The 24,294-nt window shown below is 43.7% G+C and overlaps 3 protein-coding genes across 4 annotated transcripts; 1 reads left to right on the forward strand and 2 right to left on the reverse strand.

Moving 5' to 3' along the window:
- LOC110434333 lies at nucleotides 1,745-2,908 on the forward strand. 2 transcript variants are annotated; one of them, XM_021458193.1, is made up of 3 exons: nucleotides 1,745-1,900; nucleotides 2,046-2,117; nucleotides 2,311-2,908. In XM_021458193.1, exons 1-3 carry the CDS (start codon nucleotides 1,829-1,831, stop codon nucleotides 2,476-2,478), a joined length of 312 nt encoding a protein of 103 aa, XP_021313868.1. In that variant the 5' UTR covers nucleotides 1,745-1,828; the 3' UTR covers nucleotides 2,479-2,908. The 2 variants fall into 2 exon arrangements, with proteins under 2 accessions (XP_021313868.1, XP_021313869.1); XM_021458194.1 differs by having other exon boundaries at nucleotides 1,761-1,900; nucleotides 2,314-2,902.
- LOC8066172 lies at nucleotides 10,705-11,534 on the reverse strand. The gene has a single exon (XM_002454160.2). It carries the CDS (start codon nucleotides 11,478-11,480, stop codon nucleotides 10,995-10,997), a length of 486 nt encoding a protein of 161 aa, XP_002454205.1. The 5' UTR covers nucleotides 11,481-11,534; the 3' UTR covers nucleotides 10,705-10,994.
- Nucleotides 17,273-18,305, reverse strand: LOC8066173. Its single transcript, XM_002454161.2, has one exon. It carries the CDS (start codon nucleotides 18,180-18,182, stop codon nucleotides 17,679-17,681), a length of 504 nt encoding a protein of 167 aa, XP_002454206.1. The 5' UTR covers nucleotides 18,183-18,305; the 3' UTR covers nucleotides 17,273-17,678.

Here is a 24,294-nt window from a genome sequence, read left to right on the forward strand (position 1 = left end):
ACTAGCAAGAGTAGTGTCATGTAAAAACCAACTCCACCAAGGGGTAACTTGTAAACGACCCTACCTATATAAGTGCCCAAGGGCATGAGGGTAGGGGCTCACTCAGCTCTCACTTGTTCAAAACCTAGGTCTCTCCTTTCCACCTCTGTCCTCTCTAACCCCGTCAAGAACCACAAGCTCCAACACACTTCAAGATTAGCATGCGATGACATATCTTTGTAGTACTGGCTCTCTACTGCTCCATGAGACACTCTCTTTTTTTATTACACGAATACTTCATTTATGCTATTTTGTATACTTCAAAATTGGATTTCTCTTTCAGCCTATAGTTGATGATATATGCCTAACAGTTTTTCCGGTTTCATTGACGATTTTTTAGCTCACATGAGTAATATAGTTTCTAATCTGGTACTGCTCAAATCTCGAAAGCAACTGCTTAATTGTTATGGGAAGTGGTGGACACCGCCATGCTGCAGCGCAGGTCTAAGGCCAAATAAATCAATATTCAGTAGTAAATCACTTGAAAGATGGAGAATTAGGCTGTCGCAATTTCATTCATACCCGGGCCATAGCTTGATCTTGGATTCACCCTAGTTTACGGGGTCTATAAACTCTTTCTAACTACTCCTAACGGAAAACATGTTTATGCACAGTCCAAAAAATAGAACTCTGATATTTGTGAAAAAACTTAATCTTATATAATGAGCTCCCTATAGGAATCTCCTAACAGTCCAACAAAGATTCATGAACTTAAGTTGTTCATCTAGCACATCATTACAGAATTTGTTTCTATAACACAAAGAAGAGGACGATATGCATGAACGAAGAGCGGGGAATCTAGACGGTGTTGCCGCTTGCGAGTCATTCGAAAGACTTTACTCGTGTCGTCTCACTGGTCTGCTCCTCCCTGGTTTTGCTGGGCAAAAGGATTCCGTTTCGATGAGCTAATGATGGTAACGCTCGCGCGAAACCGTGCACAGTGATGGCCGGGGTCTGCATGCCTTCCCTGTGGTTTGTTGGGCTGCAGCATCGTGTGGTCCCTGCCAGTGCAAGGCGCGTCACATGCAAGGTTAACGCTGTAGGCTTGCGCATGTAGACATGCATGGGAGCTGAAATTGTGTGATGCTAGCTTGTATAATGCTCCACTAATTTAACAGCTAGCGATATGAGTGTTATGCAGCTGGCTCACAATATATATAGTAACGATTAATTATCTTTTCACATAGAAAAGGGATCTAATTAATCTCAGAAAAAATAGTCATTTACCTCTTCGTAATACAACAGCATGCAGTTCTCCTATGCTTTTTTATGTGCTTCTCCTATATAGGCTATGCATTTAATTAAAGAATCAAACAAAGAAGAAAAAATATACCTTCTACTCGCTTTATTCGAAATTTTACTCTCTCCATTTCAAATAATAAGACTTGTTTAGTTTTCTAGATATATAGTTTTTTTCTATGAAGTAACATATACTAACCCAAAATGTCTTTAACGAAGGAAGCAAAGTCTTTTGGCTTTTTAAAATGTATATAGTTTTTACAATGTATCTAGACAAATTGTATGCCTAGGTGCATAGCAAAAATCTCATATACCTTTTGAGAGAGTACCTTTTATAAAAAATGAGACAGTTTTTTTATTAATAAAAAACAGATAATCCAAGCTGTGTGGTTGGTGACAGCCACACTTCCCAGCCCAACAGTAGAGCTAGCTCTATAAAAGACGAGCCCCATGACCTCAAAATTCACAGTAGCCAGATCAGAAGTGAGACAGGCTCAAACACAAACTAGAAGATCGATCGATAGGTGCTTAGTGAGAGTACCCGTACGAGATGTCGCTGGAAGATAGTTTCAAGAAGAGGATTGCCAAGTGCCGCAGGGAACATGACATTATTTACAAGCAGGTAATCATCGGCTGGTTGGTCATTTAACTAGAATCTGCTTTCCACTACGGTTGATTGAATAATTAATAGTACGACTTCAAGAGAACGGCAGTGATGAGTATACTAAATCTCCATATATCTGTTTCTCTGTGCCATGCACACGCAGCTGCCAGTGCTGCTAGAGAAGTTGGAGATTCTGTTTCCTACCGGGAAGAAGATGGAAAGCTCGGACCCGGAGGTAGGCAAATCATCATCGTCGTCGTCTTCATCTTTTTTACTCTTCCCAGCGGTCTGTGAATTAGAAACACACAGAAGATGCCCTAAGCTAAACCATATATACGTAGGCAACGCTCCTGCAATTAACTGAGTATAATCTGCTACTAATTTGTCTCTGGATTCCTTGCTTCTCTCGGAACGAATCTGGAAAACAGAAGAAGGTCGCCCCGCTGAAACCCTTGACGCCGGCAGAAATAGGGGTGCACTACAAGGATCTGGAGGAGACCATCAAGGGATTCCTCAGCGACCTGGACGAGGCGGAGAAGGAGACTGGAGGCACGAGCCAGGCGGCGGCAACGCCACCTTCAGTGGAAGACGAGTAGTAATTCAAGAGCTGCAGGAGTTCAAGGAGGGAGGCCTGGATCTGCATCAGGAGGATCATCCCGTCTAAGAATAGTTATTATTAGTTTCTTTCGTCATTCATGTTTCTCAGTTGGTTAATCATCCAGATGCTGCCAAAGGATGCTAGATCAGTTGATCTAGGCACTCCGACACAGGCTGGTTAAAAATCTCCTCTTTCGTCCTCGCACCAAAGCAGTTTTAACCGTCTCAGTCAGAGTTTTTTTTTATCATCCATATGTTGGATAATAATTTAGCTGTTGCCTGTTGGTGTGTTGTGATTCCGAATCGGGCAGCTATCTTGTGTGTATTCGTTAGCTATACCGAGACTACTCGCTTTCCGTGGAATCCGAGTACTTCCTAATTTGTGTCGTTTATGGTTATGATCTAGATTATCCTTACTGGACTGATGAATCCAAGTACTCCCTATGTGTGTCGTTTATGGTTATGATCTAGTTTATCCTTACTGGGCATGATGAATCCGAGTACTTCCTATGTGTGTCAACTATGATTTACTCAATGGTTTCTCTTTATGTTTCTCCCTGCACAAGTTTTTGTTCAAACTTATTTTGCATGCTCAAGTATATATATGCATGATCACATGTTCTATCAATTCGCTCTTTTGTTCGAACATTTTATGCAGTTCTTGAGGTGCACTTAATACTTGTGTCATTTCTAGTTTGGGCTCAACATAAAAAAGCATCACCTCAAATAAGTGCCACCACTTTTTTCTAATTATGAAAATAAAAATATCGGGCACACCACTCAATTAGAAATAGGAATTATCTGAATTCATAAGTTGTTGTACAAAATCATGTTTTTTTGAGAGTCAAGCATCTTTCTGTTCAACATCTAATAAAAAAATATTTAGTTTAATAAAAGGCTATATGGATATGAATTCGATTGGCTCTATAATCTAACTAAGAGCAATTACAATAGTAGACTGTAAGCTGACTAAATGCTGAGATGAAAGAAAAAAAAGAAAAAAATAGAGAAGATTTGTGAGGAATAAGTAGGCCATATATTAATTGTGAAAAGCTAACTATATATTATATTATATATTATATGAGTAGGTTGAGACATGAAAGGTAAGAATTCATATAGTCAACAACTGGCTGTATTATTAGTCTTTGCTCTAAGAGACAAATATTATATGAGTAGGCTGAGACATGAAAGGTAAGAATTCATATAACCAATAACTGGTTATATTATTAGCCTTGCTCTAAGAGACAAATGCTCAAAACAAATCCTGAGATTTTAAACTTTATAAAACTCCAGACATAACAAAGTCCTAAGAGACATCCCCAGCATGGCCTTCCCCGTGGAATTCGTTAAGTTATTTTTAAATTTTGATCTAGTTTTTTAAACAAATACACACCAACATCCGTAATAAAAAAATTAAGTTTATTAAATTCCCATAAAATGTCTTGACAGCCAGGCTAGGGCATTTAGTTGGCATTATTATAATTGTTAATATATTCATACAAACTTGGTTAAAGTTAAAAAGAACTTTCCATAGAAAAACTAAAACAGCATAGATTTAGAAAAAAAAGATATTACCTTTTGCGACAAACTTTGTAGCAGCCACAATATCCACCGTACCTTGCCCACCATTAGAATCTACATAATGAAGTGAACATACATGGCACACAACTGGTGCAAATTGACAATTACAATTTCATTCAGACAAGAGTGAATAAAATTGCAAAGAAAAATGTGTAAATGGACAAGCAAGATTATCTCATCGTAAAAGGGTGAAATGGCAAACTGCATGTAAATTTGTTAACCAATATATGTGAATCGATAGTCTATAAGTTCCCAAAATAGAAACCAACAATCTATGCGCATGAATCGATGCAAATCGTCAATCTACCAAGGTGCTAATAAATGTTTGCAAACCAACAATTTTGTAAATGAATTAAGCAAAAATAAAAAACCTGTTATCTACAAATTTGCAAGGGAAAAATGTGCAAATGGACACGCGAGACGATATATATGTGAATGCATTAAGAAAAGGACAAAAACTGATAATCTACAAGTTCTTTAAATGGAATCCAACAATTTGCAAAGACAAGATGAGTAAATGGACAAGTAAGATAGTCTATGTTAACCAATAATGTATATGTGAATCGTCAGTCTACAAGTTTGAAAAAGGAAAATAACAATATATTGAGCATTAGTGAATGGATGCAAAATGACAATCTACTAAGGAGCTAACAAATGGTTGCAAACCGACAATCTATAAATGTGTTACTCAAAAGGCAAAAACTTATAATCTACATATTCGTTAAATGGAACCCAACAATATGCAATGAAAAAATGTACAGATGGACAAGTGAGATAGTCTTTATTATCATAAGAGGGTGACCGGTCAAACTACAATTTTTTTAACCAATATTTGTGAACCGGGAATATAAAAGTTCTCAAAATGGAAACCGGCAATCTACTAAGGCATTACTGAATGGGTGCAAACCGACAATCTACCATGGTGTCATGGGTTTGTAACCACAACTAGTAATTAGAGGATTGATTAGTGCGTCGATGTATAGGACTTTGGTTGCTATCACTCATGACACAAAAGGTTTATCCTAGTTTGGGCTTATGAGCCCTAGGTTCAGCAACGAGTTCTTTGTGTTATAATGGTCAAGCGAGTTCTTACACACACGCGCGCATAAGAAAACACACACACACACACACACACACACAAAGAGAGAGAGAGAGAGAGAGATTGTAGGGGAGTAGTAGCTAGTTCTATTCTAGTGTTTCTTTCTTCGATTGGGTCAAATCGATCTCTTGTTGTCCATAGGAGCCTCTACCCTAACCTATATCTCTTGAGGGGCGAGAGGAGTACAAGGGGTTGGGTCTGGTACCTTCCTTGGTTGGCAAGTAAGCTCAAGGGTTTCGTGTTCCTAATCTTGGAGTCATTGGGGGTGTCTCGTGTTGTCTCCTTTGTGGTCCTAGTCGATAGTGCTAGACCCATCCCTAATGTCACTTGTAGAGGTCTAGAGCCAATCTTTAGAGCCAAGAGATGTCATTGTGTCTGCCCCGGGTCTACTCTTCTCTTGGTGTTTGTCGCTTGCCAATGAAGGAGAAGCCTCCTTTGTGGTCCTAGCCAATAGTGTTGGACCCATCCCTGATGTCGCTTGTAGAGGCTTGGAGCCGATCATCAGAGCCTACAAATGTCATTGTATCTACCTCATATCCGCTCTTCTCTTCATGTCCATCACTGGCCAACAAAGGAGAAACCTCCCTAGAAGAGACTAACACAGTGCCCCACACCCTCATTCCTTCCTTGAGGCAAAGAGACAACACATTCCCCATATCGTGTTACGTCATGCCCCAAGCATGACCCGTTGCTATGAGTGCTTAAGAGACAAAGCCTCATGAGAGCATGGGGACAACAGTCTACAAGGGCCAAAGGCACTGCAACTCTATTCGTGTATCACTTTCCTAACACACTTGTTAGAAGATTCCCATCAACATTGCATGCTAAGAGTTGGTCAGGACAATAGGATGTGGGCCCATTGCCATGTAGCCACCTTTAGTTAGTCATGGGCATTGGTGCTGACACTTTACAGAGGCATGCGTTGAGCTCCTAGGGAGTCCCTAGATTCATAGGTGAGGGACGTGTGTGTTAGTTCAGCTAAAGGCGCTTTTCATAAACAACGAGACTGCCATTGTCCGAGCTACCTTGAGCCCTGCGAGCATTTCCCAATATCCAGCGAGGGTGCGTGAGCGCACTGGTTGGATGTAGCCCTTGATCCCTAGGTCCATTAGGAAAGTCGCTCAAGAGTTTCTTTCATGATGCTAACCCAAGGATTTAGCTAACCCCATGTATTCATCAAATGGCATTAACGAATAGTTGCATTCCAACAATTTGTAAATGTGTGCATGCCAACAATCTGCAAATGCGTTAAGCAAAGGGAGAAAACCAACAATTTATAAGCTTGTTAAATGGAATCAAAGAATTTGCAAAGAAAATTTGTACAAATGGACAAGCAAGATAGTCTGTCATAACAGGGTGAAACGACAAGCTACAAATTTGTTAAGCAATATATGTGAACCGACAATCTACACAAATTTTGAAAATGGAAACCTTCAATCTACCGCTAGGCGTCAAAGAATGGGTACAAATTGATAATCTACCATGTCATTAATAAATAGTTTTAAACTATAAATGTGTTAAGCAAATGATGAAAACCGACAATCTACAAGTTTGTTAAATGGAATCTAACAATTTGCAAAGAAATAATGTACAAATGAACAAGCAACATAGTCTTTATCGTAAGAGGATGAAATGACAAACTACAAATTTGTCAGGCAATATATATATATATATGTGAACTAACAATATACAAGTTCTCAATATGGAAATGAACAAACTACCACATGATGTTAATGTAGTCCAAACCAACAACCTACCATGGTGTTAATAAATGGTTGCTATCCTAACTAGAGGATGGATTAGTGGATTGATGTGTGGAACTTTGGTGGTTAACACTTGAGACACATGGAAAGTTTTTATGCTATCCAACAATAACTTCTTGTTGTTAGAATGCTCAAGCGAGTTCTTACACATGCACACGTGTATGCTCGTGCACACGCACAAAGAGAGAGAGATGGTAGGGGAGCAATAGAGCGAGGGGACAATGCTATGCTAGGGCCATGGGTGCTACAGCTCTGTCTGTGTGTCAGTCTCCTTAAGTCCATTAGAAGATTCCAAGCATTGTCGATGCATGCTGAGCTTTGGTTGAGACAATAGGACATGAGCCCATTGCCATTAAGGCACCTTTAGTCGATAGCATGGGCATCGACACCGAGGATTTAGGGGGGTCCCCTAGATTACTAGGGGAGGGACATGTTCACTGGTTCGGCCAAAAGGCACCTTTCATGAACGACGAGGCCACCCATCGCTTGGGCTATCTTGGGCCCTGTGAGCCTTTCTCGATATCTAGTGGGGGCGCGTTAACGCACCTGCTAGGTGTCATGATGCTAATCCTAGGATTTAATTAAGTAACAACATGCTATGTATTTATCACGTAGAGTTAATAAATGTTTGCAAACCGACAATGGTTTAAGCATAGAGCGAAAACCAACAAAAGTTTATTAAATGGAATTCGACAAGTTGCAGAGAAAAAATTGTACAAATGGACAAGCAAGATAGTCTTTGTTGTAACAACGTGAAGAGACAAACTAAAACTTTGAAGCAATAAGTATATGTGAATTGGCAATCTACAGGTTGTCAAAATGGAAACCAACAATCTATCACAAGGCGTCATCGAAGGGTGCAAACAGACAATCTACCATGTCGTTAATAGATGGTTGCAAATTGTAAATGTGTTAAGCGAAGCATGAAAACCAACAATATATAAATTCGTTAAATGGAATCTGACAATTTGTAAAGAAATAATGTACAGATGAACAAGTAATAGTATTTGCTGTAAGAGGGTGAAACGGCAAACTACAAATTTGTTAAGCAATGTATGTGAACTGATAATCGACAAGTTCTCAACTCAAAACTGACAATCTACCTCAAGTAGTTAATGTATGTGTAAACTGACAATCCACCATGGCGTTAATAAATGGTTGCAAACCCGCATTCTACAAAGGTGTTAAGCCAAGGGCGAAACCGACAAGCTACAAGTTCGTTGAATGGAATCCGACAAATTGCAAATAAAAAATGTACAAATTGACAAACAAGTTAGTCTTTGTCGTAAGAAGGTGAAACGACAAACTGCAAATCTGGTAGGCAATATATGTGAACCGACAATCTGCAAGTTCTCAAAATGGAAACCGACAATCTACCGCAAGGCGTTAATGAACGGGTGCAAACCGACAATCTACCATGGCGTTAATAAACAGTTGTAAATCTACAATCTGTAAATGTAAATGTGTATTCATGCAAGGCCACAAACCGACAATCTACAAGTTCGTTAAATGGAATCTGATTACAACCATGTTAACCAACTCGTGCGTCGACTAACAATAATCTATAGGTTCATTATGCAGCAGGTGCAAATCAACAACCTTTTTTATGACCCAATCCAAAGAGGTGGTGAATATTTGTACTTCTTAAAAATAAAAATAGACACACAATGAAGCGGCGGTCGACATCAACTTCAAATGGATGGAGCAACTACAAGAAAAACTAAAACAAAATAACAACGGACTAACTACAATTATAAAGAAAAGACTGAACAATCTACAACTTTATTATGCAGCGTCGCTTAAATCGAAAATCATCTAATATGAGTACTCAAAGTGCCCCCAAATAATATTCTAATAATATTCCTCTAGAAACCTGCTCTAACTGTCCAACAAGATTCGTAATAACTTGTTGGCATGTACTCTCTATTCTCAATTATTATAAGACATTTTAACATTTGTAGATACACAGTTTTTACTTTGTACCTAGACATAATGTATATCTAGGTGCGTAGCAAAAGCTATGAATCTGGAATAGTCAAAACGTCCTAGAATTTGAAAGGGATGGAGTAGTTGAATTGTGTTCAATCCCATCTGTATACCACACTTGCACGCAGTTTTATAGCACCAATTGTCCTTTGTATAACAGAAAGAAGAGGACACCTGGAGGAGGCTGGTTTGGAGAGATGAGTGTGGGCCTAGATGGTTAAGAACTTAAGATGGTGACGCCCGGACGCCAGGTGGACGTGGACTGCATCCTGCCAAAGCGCTAGCTAAGCAAGCTTAACGTACTATACGTACGTTGAAACACAGCCATGCATGAAAGCTGGAACAGTGAAATGACTGTGCACTCTACCACTCCAATACGTTTGACCGCTAGCGTCATCGAAGTATTTTGCAGCTGGCTCTTATTTGTACAAATGGTTATCGATCTTGTCGCATATATAGAAATTTTAAAAAAGAGGACGCAACAAATTTCTTCGCAACGGAAAAGCGAGATTGCTTTTCAGTTATTTTGATATAATAACAAAATGGCACGTAGTTCTCCTATGGAGTAACTGATGATATATGATTAAGTAGTACAAGCTTATGATGATGCGTGCCGTGTAGAATAATACTATCATTCTCTTGCTGGGATGGTTTGGTCGGAGCACGAGTTCCTCTCTGTTTAGGAGTAGTTAGGCGAGATGGCTTTTTGTTAGCCTCGGAACACCCGCTGCTGGAAATTGTGAGCAAAGTGCCGTGTGAGATATATATGTCCATTCGGGCACAGTAAACATAATAGCTAAGGATGCTATCATGCATAACAGGAAATCCGCAACGCCTGAACTTTGAGATGGATCAAAATTACGTTGTGTTAGTTCTTCCACCGTGTTAGTTAAGGGTTGTAATAATTAAGACTGGATTGTCTTTTTTTGTTCACGCTGAGGGCCGTCCTAGCTCATTCTAGTCCAGTCCAGTCCAGCTGGTTTCAACTTCAACGGCGCCCTGCAGTAACGTAACGTACGTCGTAACCCATCACGCCAAGGTTATAGTAGTACGTGTTAAACCTGATATTTATGGCGCCGTGCGTGCGTGCGTGGAGCCACAGTCAGCCAGTGAACTGACCGCGCGGAGGAAATTTAAACACGGTCAAGGTGATGACTCGAGGGTGACACAGCACTGTTCTATACACGCTAGCTACAACTATACGACGACGACGCCAGCAAGCTAAGAGGTCAGTTAATTTCTCCATTCTCTAGTAAGCGAGAACTGTTATTGGTGACAGAGACTTTCTGGTGGGCCGGCGGATCGGAGTGCACTGCCAAAGTGCCAATGGTTTCGTCGCGGACAGTTGGCGCCGGCGCGCGGGGATGACGGGTGCTTGCCTTGCCTAGCTGTGCTCGGCACCGCAGTGTCAGTGGGAGAGAGACTGAGATCACCGATGAAGATTGAAGACAACACACGCACTTGAAGAGAAACAGATCGAAACAACCGTCCTTACAGATAGTACTCCGGTAATCCGTGTCGCGCGACAAGGACAAGCTAGTCAGTTTTACTGTCCACGGATAACGACGCCGAATTGATCGCTCGCGCATTGCATTATATGATAGTATACGCTATGCATGTCACTGCAAGCTAGCTAATTAGCTATAGCTCATACACGACGTCAGATCACCTGCTAGTGTGTAGTGCTGCATTCTGTTCAATTTTGAAAAAAAAACTCAAAAACACAAATGATTCATTCACTAGCAAGTGCAGCAACGATGATGAACAAGAATCAATGATACAAATACAAACCTAGACCTAGACCTCCTCATCTCATCAATGCAATGCCAAAGGCTTACGGATGCGAGAAACACAACTAAACTTGAATTACCCCATAGCAAAAGGGGGTGACTAAAACAAACACAAACTCACTAAAAGACAACATCCATCAACTACCTGCACCACTCACTACCTGAAGCAAGAAATTAAATAGCCAGCTAGTCCCGATCATCGAAAGCTAAATCCCTCAGTCAAAGCGAAGCACACAGCTAGGACCTAGGAGTGCAAAATGACGTCCGCCATCCAAGTAGTCTCCACTCTCCAGTCATCAGTCCTGGAACCCGGTGGTGTGCTTCCACACCGCGTCCCGAACCTTGAGCGTCCTGCCGACGACCCCATTCATCAGCGACATCGACGCGGCGCGGCGGCGCCCCGCCAGCTCGTGGGGCGGCAACCAGTCCACGGAGTCCTCCTCCTCGTCGAGCTCCCACCAGTCCCTGACGCCGCCACCGTAGCGGTAGCTAGGGCGGTACTCGCTGCCCAGGATCTTGGACCAGTCCGGGATCTTCATCGGCAGCGACCCGTGCGCGGCCCTGCCGTTCGGCGCCGGCGCCGGCGCCGGCTTCGCCGGCGATGCCTTCCGCGTGGAAAGAAATGGGCCCCCCTGCGGCAGGTCCGCTGGCGCGAACGCGCCCCAGATGTCCGACTCGTCGAAGTCCTCGCTCGCGCCAACGGTGGTCGGGCTCGTTGGCACGACGACGGCGTGCGGTGCCTGAGCAAAGTGGAGGTATGCGCGTGAAGTGGGTCTTGCCATTGTGCGTACTACCACCACGTCTACCGTCGGCTTCGGGGGAGGGATGGTAGGACTAGGGAGAAAAAAGAAAGAAGCACACGTGTGGAGCAAGATGAGCACGTGCGCTAGTGGTTTGGGTCGTGGATTTATAGGCAGTGCAGGGACGAGATAAGGTCGTTTATGCAATGACGGATTCGCCCTCGCAACAACAACCTTAATGTATGGGTGTAAACTGATAATCTACCATGACGTTAATAAATGGTTGCAGACCCACAATCTATAAATGTGTTAAGCCAAGGGTGAAAAGTGAAAACCGACAATATACAAGTTCATTAAATGTAATACGACAATTTGCAAACAAAAAAATGTATAAATGGACAAGCATGATAGTCTTTATCATAAGAGGGTGAAATGATAAACTGTGAAATTTTTAAGCAATATATGTGAACCGAGAATCTACAAGTTCTAAAAAATGGAAACCGACAATCTATCGCAAGGCGTTAATGAATGGGTGCAAACCGACAATCTACCATGCCATTAATAAAATAGTTGCAAATCGACAATCTGCAAAGTGTAGCCAAGGGCAAAAACCGACAATCTATGTAGCAGATATAACTTTAAGACGAAGCTAGTCCGGGGTCTGAACCTTCCAACGCTAGCTCGCTCCCAGCCACCACAACCGTTGTCAGCGCCTGCCCCTGCCCCTGCCTTCATCCCCCTCCCTCGTCGTCCTACCTATATCAGCCACCCCCTCATCTCCCTAGACGCTCATGCCCCAACCACTGCCAATCGCCATCCCGACGTCAGCGGGCCCCTTCATCTTCCCAAACCTTACGGATCCAGCCTCCCCAACCCATGAGTTCGTAGGATCCACGGTGCTAGACTCCCCCTTACCGCTGTCGTTGCCCAGCTTTCGCCCACCTAGTTCCAGGGCCGCAAGCGATGGCACACCTGCTGCGTGGCCCATGATGAAGATGGGCATGCGGATCCCTCCTCCATCACTCCCCGCAGTTGCTCTAGGCCAAAGTCCGTCAAGGGGAACTCAATCTACAAGTTCTCCAAATGGAAACAGACAATCTACCGCAAGGCATTATTGAACAGGCGCAAACTGATCTGCCTTGGCGTTAATAAAACGGAAGCAAAATTGACAATTTGTACATGTGTAGCCAAGGGCAAAATTCTACAAAATTGTTAAATAGAATTTGATAATTTACAACTACGTTAACAAACTCATTCATGGACTAACAATAATCTATAGGTTTATTATGCAACAAATATAGCTTCAAGACGAAGCTAGTCGGGGTCCAACCCTTCCCAACCCTAGCCTGCTCCTTGGTGGCGCCCCAGCCACCATCGTCGCCTGCCCCTGCCTCAATCTCCCCTCTCCTCACCCCTTACCTACATCAGCCCCCCTCCTCTCCCCAGCCACTTGGGCCCCAACCACCGCTGGCCGCCCTCTCCACTTTTCCTACCCTCATGGATCTATCCTCCCCAACCCTCGACTCTGTGAGATCCATGGCGCCCGACTCTCCCTCACCACTGCCACCACCTATCTTCCCATCTACCGGTTCTGGGGCCACAGGTGAAGGCACACCCGCCGCGCCACCCACTCTAGATATGGGCAGGTAGACCCCTCCTCTACCACTCCCCTAGGTTGCTCTAGGCTAAAGTCCATCAAGGGGAGTCCAATTTATAAATTCTCAAAATGGAAACCGACAATGTACCACAAGGCGCCAATGAATGGGTACAAAACAACAATTGACCGTGTCGTTAATAAATGGTTGCAAACTGTAAATTGGTTAAGCAATATACGTGAACCAATGACCTACAATTCTCAAAATGGAAACCGACAATCTTCCACAAGACGTTAATGTATGGGCGCAAACCGACAATCTACCATGTCGTTAATAAATGGTTGCAAACCTACAATCTATAAATTTGTTAAGCCAAGGGCAAAAACCGACAAGGTACAAGTTCATTAATGGGGATCTGACAATTTCAAAATAAAAAATGTACAAATGGACAAGCAAGATACTCTTTATCATAAGAGGGTGACACGACAAACTACAAAATTTTTAAGCAATACATGTGAACTGATAATCTACAAGTTCTCAGAATAGAAACTGACAATCTACCTCAAGGCGTTAATGAACGAGTGTAAACTAACAATCTACCATGGCATTAGTAAGCAGTTGCAAATCTACAATCTGTAAATGTGTAGCCAAGGGCAAAAACTGACAATCTATCACAAGGCATTAATGAACAAGTGCAAACCGACAATCTACCACGTCTTTAGCAAACAGTTGCAAATCAACAATATATGAATGTGTACCAAGGGCAAAAACCAAAAATCTACAAATTCGTTAAATGGAATCTAATAATTTACAACTATTTTAACCAACTCTTCTGTGGACTAACAATAATCTACAGGGTCAATGCATCACATATGATATAGTTTCAAGATGAAGCTTGTTGAAGGTCTGACCCTTCCTAACCTTAGCCTGCTCCTAGCGGCACCCCAACCACTGCCGTTGCTACTAGCGCCCGCCCCTACCTCCATCTCTGCTCCCCGGTCACCCTAGCTACATCAGTCATCCCCTTCTCTCCCCATCCACTCGACCCCTAACCATGGCCCCCTCCCCCTGACAGCCACCATCCTAGCGTCGGTGGGCCCCTCCACATCCCCTACCCTCGACTCCATAGGATCCATGGCGCTTGGCGCTCCCTTACTGTTACCGCTGCCTAGCTTCTGGCTAGTTGGTTCTAGGGCCGCAGGTGATAGCGCACATGTTGTGCCACCCATGATGGAGATGGGTAGGTGGACCCCTTCTCTACCACTCCCCTCAGTTGCTCTAGGTCAAAGTCTGTCAAGAGGAACCCAATAGACGTTGAAACATGCCTTGACGTGGCAGATTGCCCATGAGCGTGTGGTTCACGCTCTCTCACTTCGGAGAACCATACAGCCAGTTGGTAGCTTGGGGGTGCCCCAAGGCCTGTCACTAGGTGGATGATAGCTTCTCAAGTGACTGATGATGAGACCTCGCCAATAGCCTCCTCATTCTCATACCTCAACACGGTTCACTAGACGTAGCAGCCATGACCAGCATCACCCTAGCCACGTGTAGTCGTCATGGGCACGCGTAGCGCCAATGACAAGGAGATGGACCAGTCAGGTGCTGCCACTGGTGCCAAAGGATGGGTTGCTTGTCCATGGTAGGGACATGGGTGGCATAGCCATCTAGGTCATGAGCAATGGAACATGATGCTTGTTGGTCCATCAGAGGCTCATCTCACGGGTACCCACCGGTAGCCACCACTACATCTTCACCCTAGTGCTGGCAAGCGGCAGTGAGGGGATATGACCTAACCAACCTGCGAGCCATCGACCCCAAAGGTGCATCTTGGTAAACCTTCACGGCAAGTGCCTCTCGTCAGTGCATCGGGTGGCAACCTGCAAGCTGCCTCAATGATGTCTATGATGCAAGGGAATCTGACATGTGCGCGACTGCAAGCAGCCATGGCGCATAGGCTCTAGGAGCTCGGTGATGTAGATGGCTTGGGTCGTCAGCCACAACGCCCTATTTGTGTCGCCCGCAAGTCCTACTTCGTTTGGCTAGCGGGCCACCGCATGGTTTGCGAGACTCTAGCAGGGTCGAGATGGACAACGCCATTCCTGCTAGAGACAGTTGATGGTGCCAACAAAAGAGGCATCATGGGTGGTCGGTAGAGGCAGCACTGACCTTCACCTTGGCCGTTGCTAGAGCCTAGATCAGGCAGAATGATGCGTTGGGCGCATCTGCTGACTATGCCAACATCGCCGCCTCTTTTGTTGCTACGTACTGCTCCCTCAAACTAGACCCACTGGTGTTGGAGCGGTGCATGAGTGTGAGGCCTCCCACATGAGTAGACCCAATGCTAGAGGTGCTTGATGCTTCACTCGTCGCGAGCCGGCCAAAAGGAGCACCAATGCCTAGGCACCAACCTATTCAAGCGGCCGCCACTCATGAGGTTGAAGTAGTGATTATAGACATCCGTTCTCTAGTGGCAGCTCAGCGGGTTTTGAACTCACTTTAATTATGTTGTCGTTGCATGAGATGCCACAACTAACGCCACCACGGTGGACAACCCAGAGCTACATATGAGATCATGGTGGACACATCCACTCCGCAACGCGATGCCCACACTAGGTGAGGTTGTTTGGTGTCTCGCACTGGTTCACTGAGAAGGTGCAACTCAAGTAGAAGTCGCTTTTAATCACGAGTCCACCAAGGCAGAAGGCGGCAACCACAAAGCAACCCTTGCCACTCAGGAGCCGATAGATTGCCACTCAGCCGCTGGCGCACATAACAACCTCCAAGTGGGGCGAGGTACTCATGAAGAGGATGGTCATCTTGTCACCGGTCGTAGCAGTTTCATCTATGTCCAAGCAAACATATGGCGTCTTACTCGCAAAAAACTTTGTCGAGCCATGTTGCAACTCTAGACGAGTTGTTCCTAATGATTAACTACAGGGCTGCCAGAAGAGCGCTCTTCTCGGATGCCGTAGGACGGTCACGTAGCCAGCAACAGAGACGTCTAACCTCATAGGTGGTAATGCTACTTTTAGCTCGGTTGTAAATTATTTATGTAATATCGAAGCTGTTTTCTAGTACAGTCCAGCCTACGATTGTGATAACTTCTAGATGCACGTAAGTAGCATGTCGTTTGTATGGTTAAACTCTTCTTTTTTTAATTACAATGATGCACAAATCTTTTGCGTATTCGTAAAAAAAATTATGCAGCAGGTGCAAATCAAACAACTTTTTCACGACCTAGTCCAAAGGGGTGATCATTATTTATATTTTAAAAAGGAAAAATCTTAGACTGGACAGTACGATGAAGCGGCGACCTAAACTTCAAAGACTGAAGTTTCTCTGGTAAGCACCGCCAAGAACAACTAAAACAAAGAAACTAACAACGGACAAACTACAATTTATAAAGAAAAGACTGAACGATCTACAACTTCATTAAGCAACATCGTTCAAATAAAAAGACCATCTAATACAAACACAAAGTGTCTGTGGTATATAATAAGCTGGAAACTCCAATATGGAAGGCCCCCAAATCGTCTAATAATCTTCCTCTAGAAACCCTGCTCTAACTGTCCAAAGGTTGTTTTGTTTTAAACCTGATATTTATGGCGCCCGTGCGTGGAGCAACGGTCAGTGCACTGACCGCGGAGGGAAGTTAAACACGGTCAAGACGATGACTCGAGGATGACACAGCACTGTTCATAGTGTACACGCTAGCTAAGCTACAACTACGACGACGACGACGTACGCCAGCCAGCAGCAAGAGGTGAGGTGAGTTTCTCTGGTAAGCAAGAGCTGTTATTGGTGAGACTTTCTGGTGGGCGGATCGGATCGGAGTGCACTGCGTGCCTGTGGTTTCTTCGCGCGCGGACGGACAGTTGGCGCCGGCGGGGATGATGACGGTTGCTTGTCTTGCCTAGCTAGCTAGGATCGGCACCACACAGAGGGAGATGCTGAGATCACCGATGATTGATGTCACTGCAGACTGCAGTGCAGCGACGAATGAAGATAAACACACGCACTTGAAGAGAAACAAATCGAAACAACAGTCTTATTATGAGTACATTAATCCGTGCCGCGACAAGTCAGTTTCTTACTGTCTACAGATAACGACACCGAAAGAATTGACGGCTCGCGTTGCATGATGTATGCTACGCAATGTCACTGCTAGAGTGCTAGCTAGCTACTACTATAGCTCAATGCCAAGGCAGACACGACGTCAGATGATCATCACCTGCTAGCTAGTGTATAGCTGTGCTTTCTGTTCATTGTTGAAAAACACAAATGATTCATTCACTAGCAAATGCAGCAACGATGAACAATCATACAAACCTAAACCTAGACGTCCTCATCTCCTCCTCAATGCATTGCCAAGGCTTACCGAGGCGAGAAACACACAACTAAATCGAATTACCCCACAGCAAAAGGGGTGACTAAAACGCTGCTGCAAACAGTCACTAAAAGACAACACCCATCAACTACCTGCACCAGTACTACCTCAAGCAACAAAGTAATTTGCTAGCTAGTCCCGATCATCGAAAAAGCTAAACGAAATTCCTCTTTGAAAGCGAAGCACACAGCTAGGACATCTAGGAGTGCAAAATGGAGTCCGCCATCATCAAGTCGTCGTCGTCCTCGTCCCCGGTCATCAGTCCTGAAACCCGGTGGTCTGCTTCCACACCGCGTCTCGGACCTTGAGCGTCCTGCCGACGACTCCGTTCAGCGACAGCGACGCGGCGCGGCGGCGCCCCGCCACCAGCTCGTGGGGCGGCACCCAGTCCACGAAGTCCTCGTCGTCGTCGAGCTCCGACCACTCCCCAACGCCGCCTGCGCCGTAGTGGTAGCCAGGCCGATACTCGCTGCCCAAGATCTTGGACCAGTCCGGGATCTTCACTGGCAGCGACCCGTGCGCGGCCCTGCCGTCCGGTGCCAGCGCCGGCGCCGCCTTCGCCGACGACGCCTTCCGCGTGGCCAGAAACTGGCTTGCCCTCACCGGCTCAGCAGGCGCGAACGCGCCCCAAATGTCCGACTCGTCGAACTCCTCACCAGCGCCACCGGCGGCGGCTGCCGGGCTTGCTGTCGGCACGACGACGCCATGCGGCGCCTGCGCGAAGTGAAGGTACGCGCGCGAAGTAGATGTGGGTCTCGCCATTGTGCGTACTACCGTCTACCGTCGACTTCGGGCGAGGAGGAATGGTAGAACCAGGGAGGGGAAAAAGGAAGAGAAACGCAAGCGCGCGTGTGGAGGGAGGGAGATGCGCGCGTGCGCCAGTTGTTTGCGTCGTGGATTTTATACGCGCTGGAGTGGGGAAGGCGGAGAGCGGAAAGCGGGTGGAAACGGATAAGGTCGTTTATGGAATGACGTTTTAGCCCCTCGGAACACCAGTGTTCGGATCGCTACGACCTTGAGGACGGGCCGGCGTATGTGGTGCACTTGCGCCCACGGCCCACTGCTCGCTGGGCCCTGGTACGGCGTTTATTCTGATTTTTCTGAGTGAAGTCAGATTCGGGTAGTGAGGTGCTGCCACGTCGCTGCCGGCAGCTGATATTGATCATGTGCCGGGCCCTACGTTTTCCTTCTGGATAATGAACCAGAAATTAAAGTATTGGGGGTACGATTATATATATAGTAGTAGTATATAATACATAAGTACGACGGGGAAACAGAGACTTATCTGTGTGCCAACCTGAAAATATATAGGAGAGTTTGTAGACGAGTTGTCCTCTAATTCCTTCTTGTTAATCACATTGGCTGTTAATGTGAAATATTCCCACTTATTAAAGCAATCTACTACCCACTGTGTGAGCATTATTATCCGATCATGTAAAATACTCAGGTAAAATGCGATGCTCTGGTCAGATTGTTTCTCTGTGAACTTGTGGAGGACACTTCGCCGGATGTAGTAATAAAATTAGTTGGCTAACGTTGACGGCGTCTGTCTGTGATGACCCATGGGGTCCAAGCCCGACGTGTCGCAGACCACCAGTATATATATATATAGTCCATCACACGTACACACGCCGCCCCGGCCCCGGCCGGATCGTTATCCGCTGCATGGGTGCCGTCGCTTTCGGCCGGAGCCCGGAGCGAAGGCAATGGATGCGCCGGAGCGGGTACGGTGGACCCGGTCTGCCGGCGGACGTGGCAACGCCGGAGTGGCTCCGCTCCCGCGCGCCGCGTGGGCGCCTGCTCGTGCGCGGCTGTAAATCCAATCCGCGCCCGTAATGTGTCGTCGATGCGCTTTGCAGGCACACACGTGCAGTCTGCAGCGTGGTTGTGCTGTGTCAGCGCGACTCGGAGCCAGAAGATGCAGAGGCCTGATCTTGTTCGGTGTTTGTGAGGGGAATTCGCTGCGGAGAGCCGGAGACACCGCAGAGATGAGAGGCTGCTTGGCGGTGGCGGTACGGTGCCGACGCGCCGTGATGACGCTGCGCGTCGAAGAAATCTTGTGGGGTGCCCACGTGCGCGGCAGCTCAGGAGAGTGACAGCACTGACGTACACGTAGGAGTACTGCGGTCTGCGGTGCCCGGTGGATCCATGGAGGGAGCGCGGTTCACGGGTGGATCGCCGTGGACAGGACGAGGGCTAGATGTCCGGTAGGCTTGAGCCGCCAGCGCAAATCTGTTAACAGCTTTCTGGGCTCCATATGCGAGCCGAATACTCTGAAACATATGACTACGGGAAGACAGATGTAGGCGGGCCAACAAAATGGGCCGTTCTATGTGTTGCTCAAGCGGGCCTGCTATCGTTTCTGCAAAGGGAAAAAAAAATCTATGGAGTCTCAGAGTTGCGGTATGATTTTTCTAGCTCCTCAATCTATATATCTTCCTAATAATAGACTAATATAACATAGGTAAAAATTCTCTCTCATTTTTTTTGGTCTGACCCTTCCTAACTAACTTTGTGAATGTGTTCGTATGTCTACAGCCCTCCCTATTTGTATATAACTCATAGTTGGGTTATTTAAGAAGGAAACAATAATCATGGTCGTCAATAAACAAAAGGAGAATGACCAACCCAAAGTACATTGGCGGTTAGGAAGTTCCACCTCTTTGTTACTTTGGGTCAATCAGGATTTTAGTGTTGCAATGGTTCCAATCAACTTGATGGCACTACCTTCTTAGCTCCTTGCTTTTCACTACTGTGGACACCAAATTCTCATAGGCAACTTCAAAGGTCACCCACTTTTGGTATAGATAGGATGTTCAGGCTGCTTTTGATCACTAGTTTTTTTACTAAACTTGGGAGGCGATCCTTGGACAAACACTAGATGGCTAGGTATTTGTGTATTTCCAACTCTTGTAATGTACCTTGGAGGCAATCCTTGGGCAATGACTGGATGACCACACGTTGGTATATGAATATTCTCTTGAGGTTGGGAATTCTATGCAAACCTAGAGGGAGGCCTCGCATCTTGTCACAGTACTAGAAGTTGATTGTTCTTTTTTATGAAATCACCATGGAGGGGGGAGAATCCCCAACCTGAATATATCAATGATTTGGCCCTTATGGTCTGATGTCAAGGTTACAATAAAACCACTTCAATACTAGAGGTTGATTGTTCTTGAGAGAAGTAAGGAGCTAAAGTAGCTCATTCTGCTACTTTTGTGAAGTGATGTACCTCTTTGTCCCATAGAAAGCTCAATTCAGATAGTGAATAAGACAACAAGCTACACATGGGTACAATAAAAAGGACATTCCAACACATTCAGTTTGAAGTGTATATAGTTTTTTGTGGTAATGAAACAACAAGAGAAATAAGGATTTCACTGACAATTTCAATAAGATGACCTTCAATGGGGAGCAACTACAATCCCTCTCCTCTGAAATCCCTACATCCCCATATGTATAGAATAGTGATAGAGGTGAGGTGTGAGAGAGGCAAAAGTGTCTCTACACACACTATGCCTTCAAGAGACATAATCCAAGGAGGTTGGGAAGACGAAACGAGAATCTAAGGAGGCTAGGCAAGGGAAATAAGAAGAGGAGGACAGGGAATAAGAGGAGAGTAACTCGGGACAACCAGTTAACTGCAATGTTTGAAAGAAACATAGACTTTGGAGGCACCTTCCTGTCTCTAGTTTGCTATGAGTCTTTGCCTCCATCAAGCGAAATAGGATGAAGGACTAAATTTAGGAAGTCAAAGACTTTTTAAACTTTGTAGTTGGGGAGGTAATAACAATAGTCCTTATATTTCAGTTGCTATTTCCTCATCTCATCTTCGCTGGTCTACCACACCAAACCTAGTAAACTTCTCGCACTTGCAAACAATGAATTTTGTGTAGCTTTGGAAATATGTCAATAGATGCTTTAGCTACCCTACATTAGCACCACACTCTGTAATGGTGAAGTATTCACTTGGACATTGATATCTAACATGATCATCATCTTTAGTCAAAGAAAATGCATCACTAGAGTCAATTATCTCAAGGGAATTTAGGGATGATAGCTTTTAGAGGAGAATAAATGACAGAGCAAGGCATCTCCACATAGTCAACAGTCCTAATTTGGATAGGTTATCAAAGTTCAACGCTCTTCAAAAGACATTATCTAATGCATCTTTGCCCTTAATATCCAAGATAAGACGAGAATTAGAATATTCTCTTAATTACAATTGCTCATCCCTGAACCAACATGTGCAATAGTAAGCACCTACTAGACCAAGGAATACAAGCAGTGGTAGGGCAGGGGTGAGAGGGGGGCAAGCGCCCCCTAGGATGTGAGAATGGGAACTCCGTAATTTCTAGGCAATCTTTTGAGAAAGGGAACCCCAAGATGGTAATTACTTATGAGTAAGAGAATAACTCAATAGGACCATTTCCAACCCATTTTCTCAATTTTGGAATCTTAAATAGTTCTAGCCTCTTTAAATTTGTGAAGCCTTGTCCTAGTGTATGACTTTTATATTCTACACCATGTTCATCAACTAGCCACACCTCTCCTAGAGATAGAAAATTTGTCCAAGGTGCGTCATTCAATTCAAGAGACTACAAGATGTTCACATCAAGCCACGAAGGACGATTTTCACCTCTATTCCCCTTAATACAAAGCTTGTAGAGACTGCTATTTGGTCTAAGACTTTCAGAGATATTGTTTTGTATGTGACTTGAAATCATGACCATGCTCATATGAGTTAGTACAAACTTGCGTCTAGCGATTAACAATATACGAAGTCCAATTCTAATACATATTTGGCTCCTATGCATTAAGAACAACTGGCATTTAGCGGTAACATTTAACGATCATACAAAGTTTGATTCCTATTAGTATTGAGTTTCATTGCAACATATAGGCACCTTTACTAGTTAAACTAAAACTAGACATTTCAACCCTCTTTCATATTTTTATCGGAAAATAGGGATGGATTTTTACAATCAGTGGTAGCACCTAAAAGCAAAGTAGAGACCTTATTTTTGGGACTAATGTTGGAGTTGCTCTTAGAAGTGGTTTTTAAGATGATTTCATTCTTTTTTAGTTAGATATTCAGTAAACACCTAACAAGGCTTTTCAAGCATGAAAAAGTACTTAAGCTTCTAAAAATTCTAAGAAACATCCTATAGATAAACCAAAATAATTATTTAGAGTTCTTGAAAATATCTCAAGAAACTTTCAATTGGATTTAGCTCTAACAAAATGGGAAAACATTTTGAAAAAATTTAAAAAATTTCGAAAAATTTATGCCTTGATGTGGTCTAAAGATTTTACATAACAAAAATATGAGATACAACCAACAAGAATGCAATATGCATTTAATGCAGAATGCCTTCATATTGATTGTATCTCATGTTTTTATTGCAGAAAATTTTCAAAGTATGTTTAGCCATCGATTGACGATCATAGCATTTTGGGAAACTTTCATATTTTTTTTGAATATTCTCCCATTTATATAAAATCTAAATTTTGGAAGCTTTTTGCTATAATTAAGATCTATAAATATTTTATTTGGATGTCCCAATCTAGATTTATGATTTATTTCTCTGAATTTTTAGAAGAATATATGCTCATGCGTTGCACCAGAGGTCATGAATTTTCCCCACAGCTAATGTGATGGTTTTGATCATTTAAAAAATCACAAAATAACAAAAAAGCTAACAAATGTTGCGAACCTTAAACTATTTTGAAATTCATTGAGACCTTATTTTTTTCCTCTCTTCTCTTTCGTTATTTATCAACACGTCAGCCTAGTTACATGGGAAGGCCCATGAAGCAAGGGAAAGCAAAAATATTTCACAAGAAAAAATTATACTACAATATTTATATATTTAGTGACAGGTTATTGTGCCTGCTTGTGGGGTGGTTGTTCCAAGATTTCTTAGCAGAGGTCGATTATATGGACCTAGGGAGGTAATTTTAATATTTTTTGAGAGTTTAGGCAATAAGTTTGAATAGTTTTGAAGTTAGAGAAGGAAAAATTATACCATGATAATAATTAATAAAGGTAAAATGATTTTTTCCCAAATTGTAGGATGCGTTAATATGGGCCGGGTTGCTATTGGATCTGTTGACAATTTTGCAAACCTCACAACTGGCCTTTGAATTTCTGAATTCTTATCACGAATTCACGATTATTGGAGCCATGGCGCATGGGATCTAAGGGCCTGCTTGGTACCTTCGCTCAGTACTATATAGCCTTGTCTAGCTAGCAAGGATTTGCAATAGATGGTTTATTTGGTTATAATTGGTAAGGACACCTTGATTTGTATGCTGGCACGAATTTTCTTGCTGGTGTGACAGAGCTAATTTGGCTATCTCGGGTGGGCAAGTTCCTTGTTGTTTGTGTCGACTAAGCAAGAAGAGCTAGCAAAGCTACCAGGGGGTCTTGGGGTCCGGCCGTTCAGACCAGATCCTAGCGCCGATGATTCTTTCCCGCCTAAACTCGGCTCATTTCCCGCGCTCGCAGATTCCGCCCGCAGCAGACAGCAGGGTGCACAGGAGGATCTTGCGCCAGAAAATTTGCGCCACCTCATCTAGAACACGCATGCTAACTAAAAAATATCATAAGTGTTAAATAAAATATCCAAAAATAAATTACGATTACACCATTGAATTTCTTACAATAAATCCTTTAAAATAAGATCCCACATGAATATATTTCAGTAATTTTTTTAACGAACATTTATCTAATGAAGATATAACATTTTTCTTTTATTAAGCAAAGTCAATGTTCTAGATTTAAAGAACAATGTTTTGTCTCTATAAGAAGAATGTTCATAATTTAGATTCATGAAATAGAATTACAATATACATAAAAAAATACATATAT

Source organism: Sorghum bicolor, chromosome 4 (assembly GCF_000003195.3).
Source record: "Sorghum bicolor cultivar BTx623 chromosome 4, Sorghum_bicolor_NCBIv3, whole genome shotgun sequence".
Taxonomy (NCBI): Eukaryota; Viridiplantae; Streptophyta; class Magnoliopsida; order Poales; family Poaceae; genus Sorghum; species Sorghum bicolor.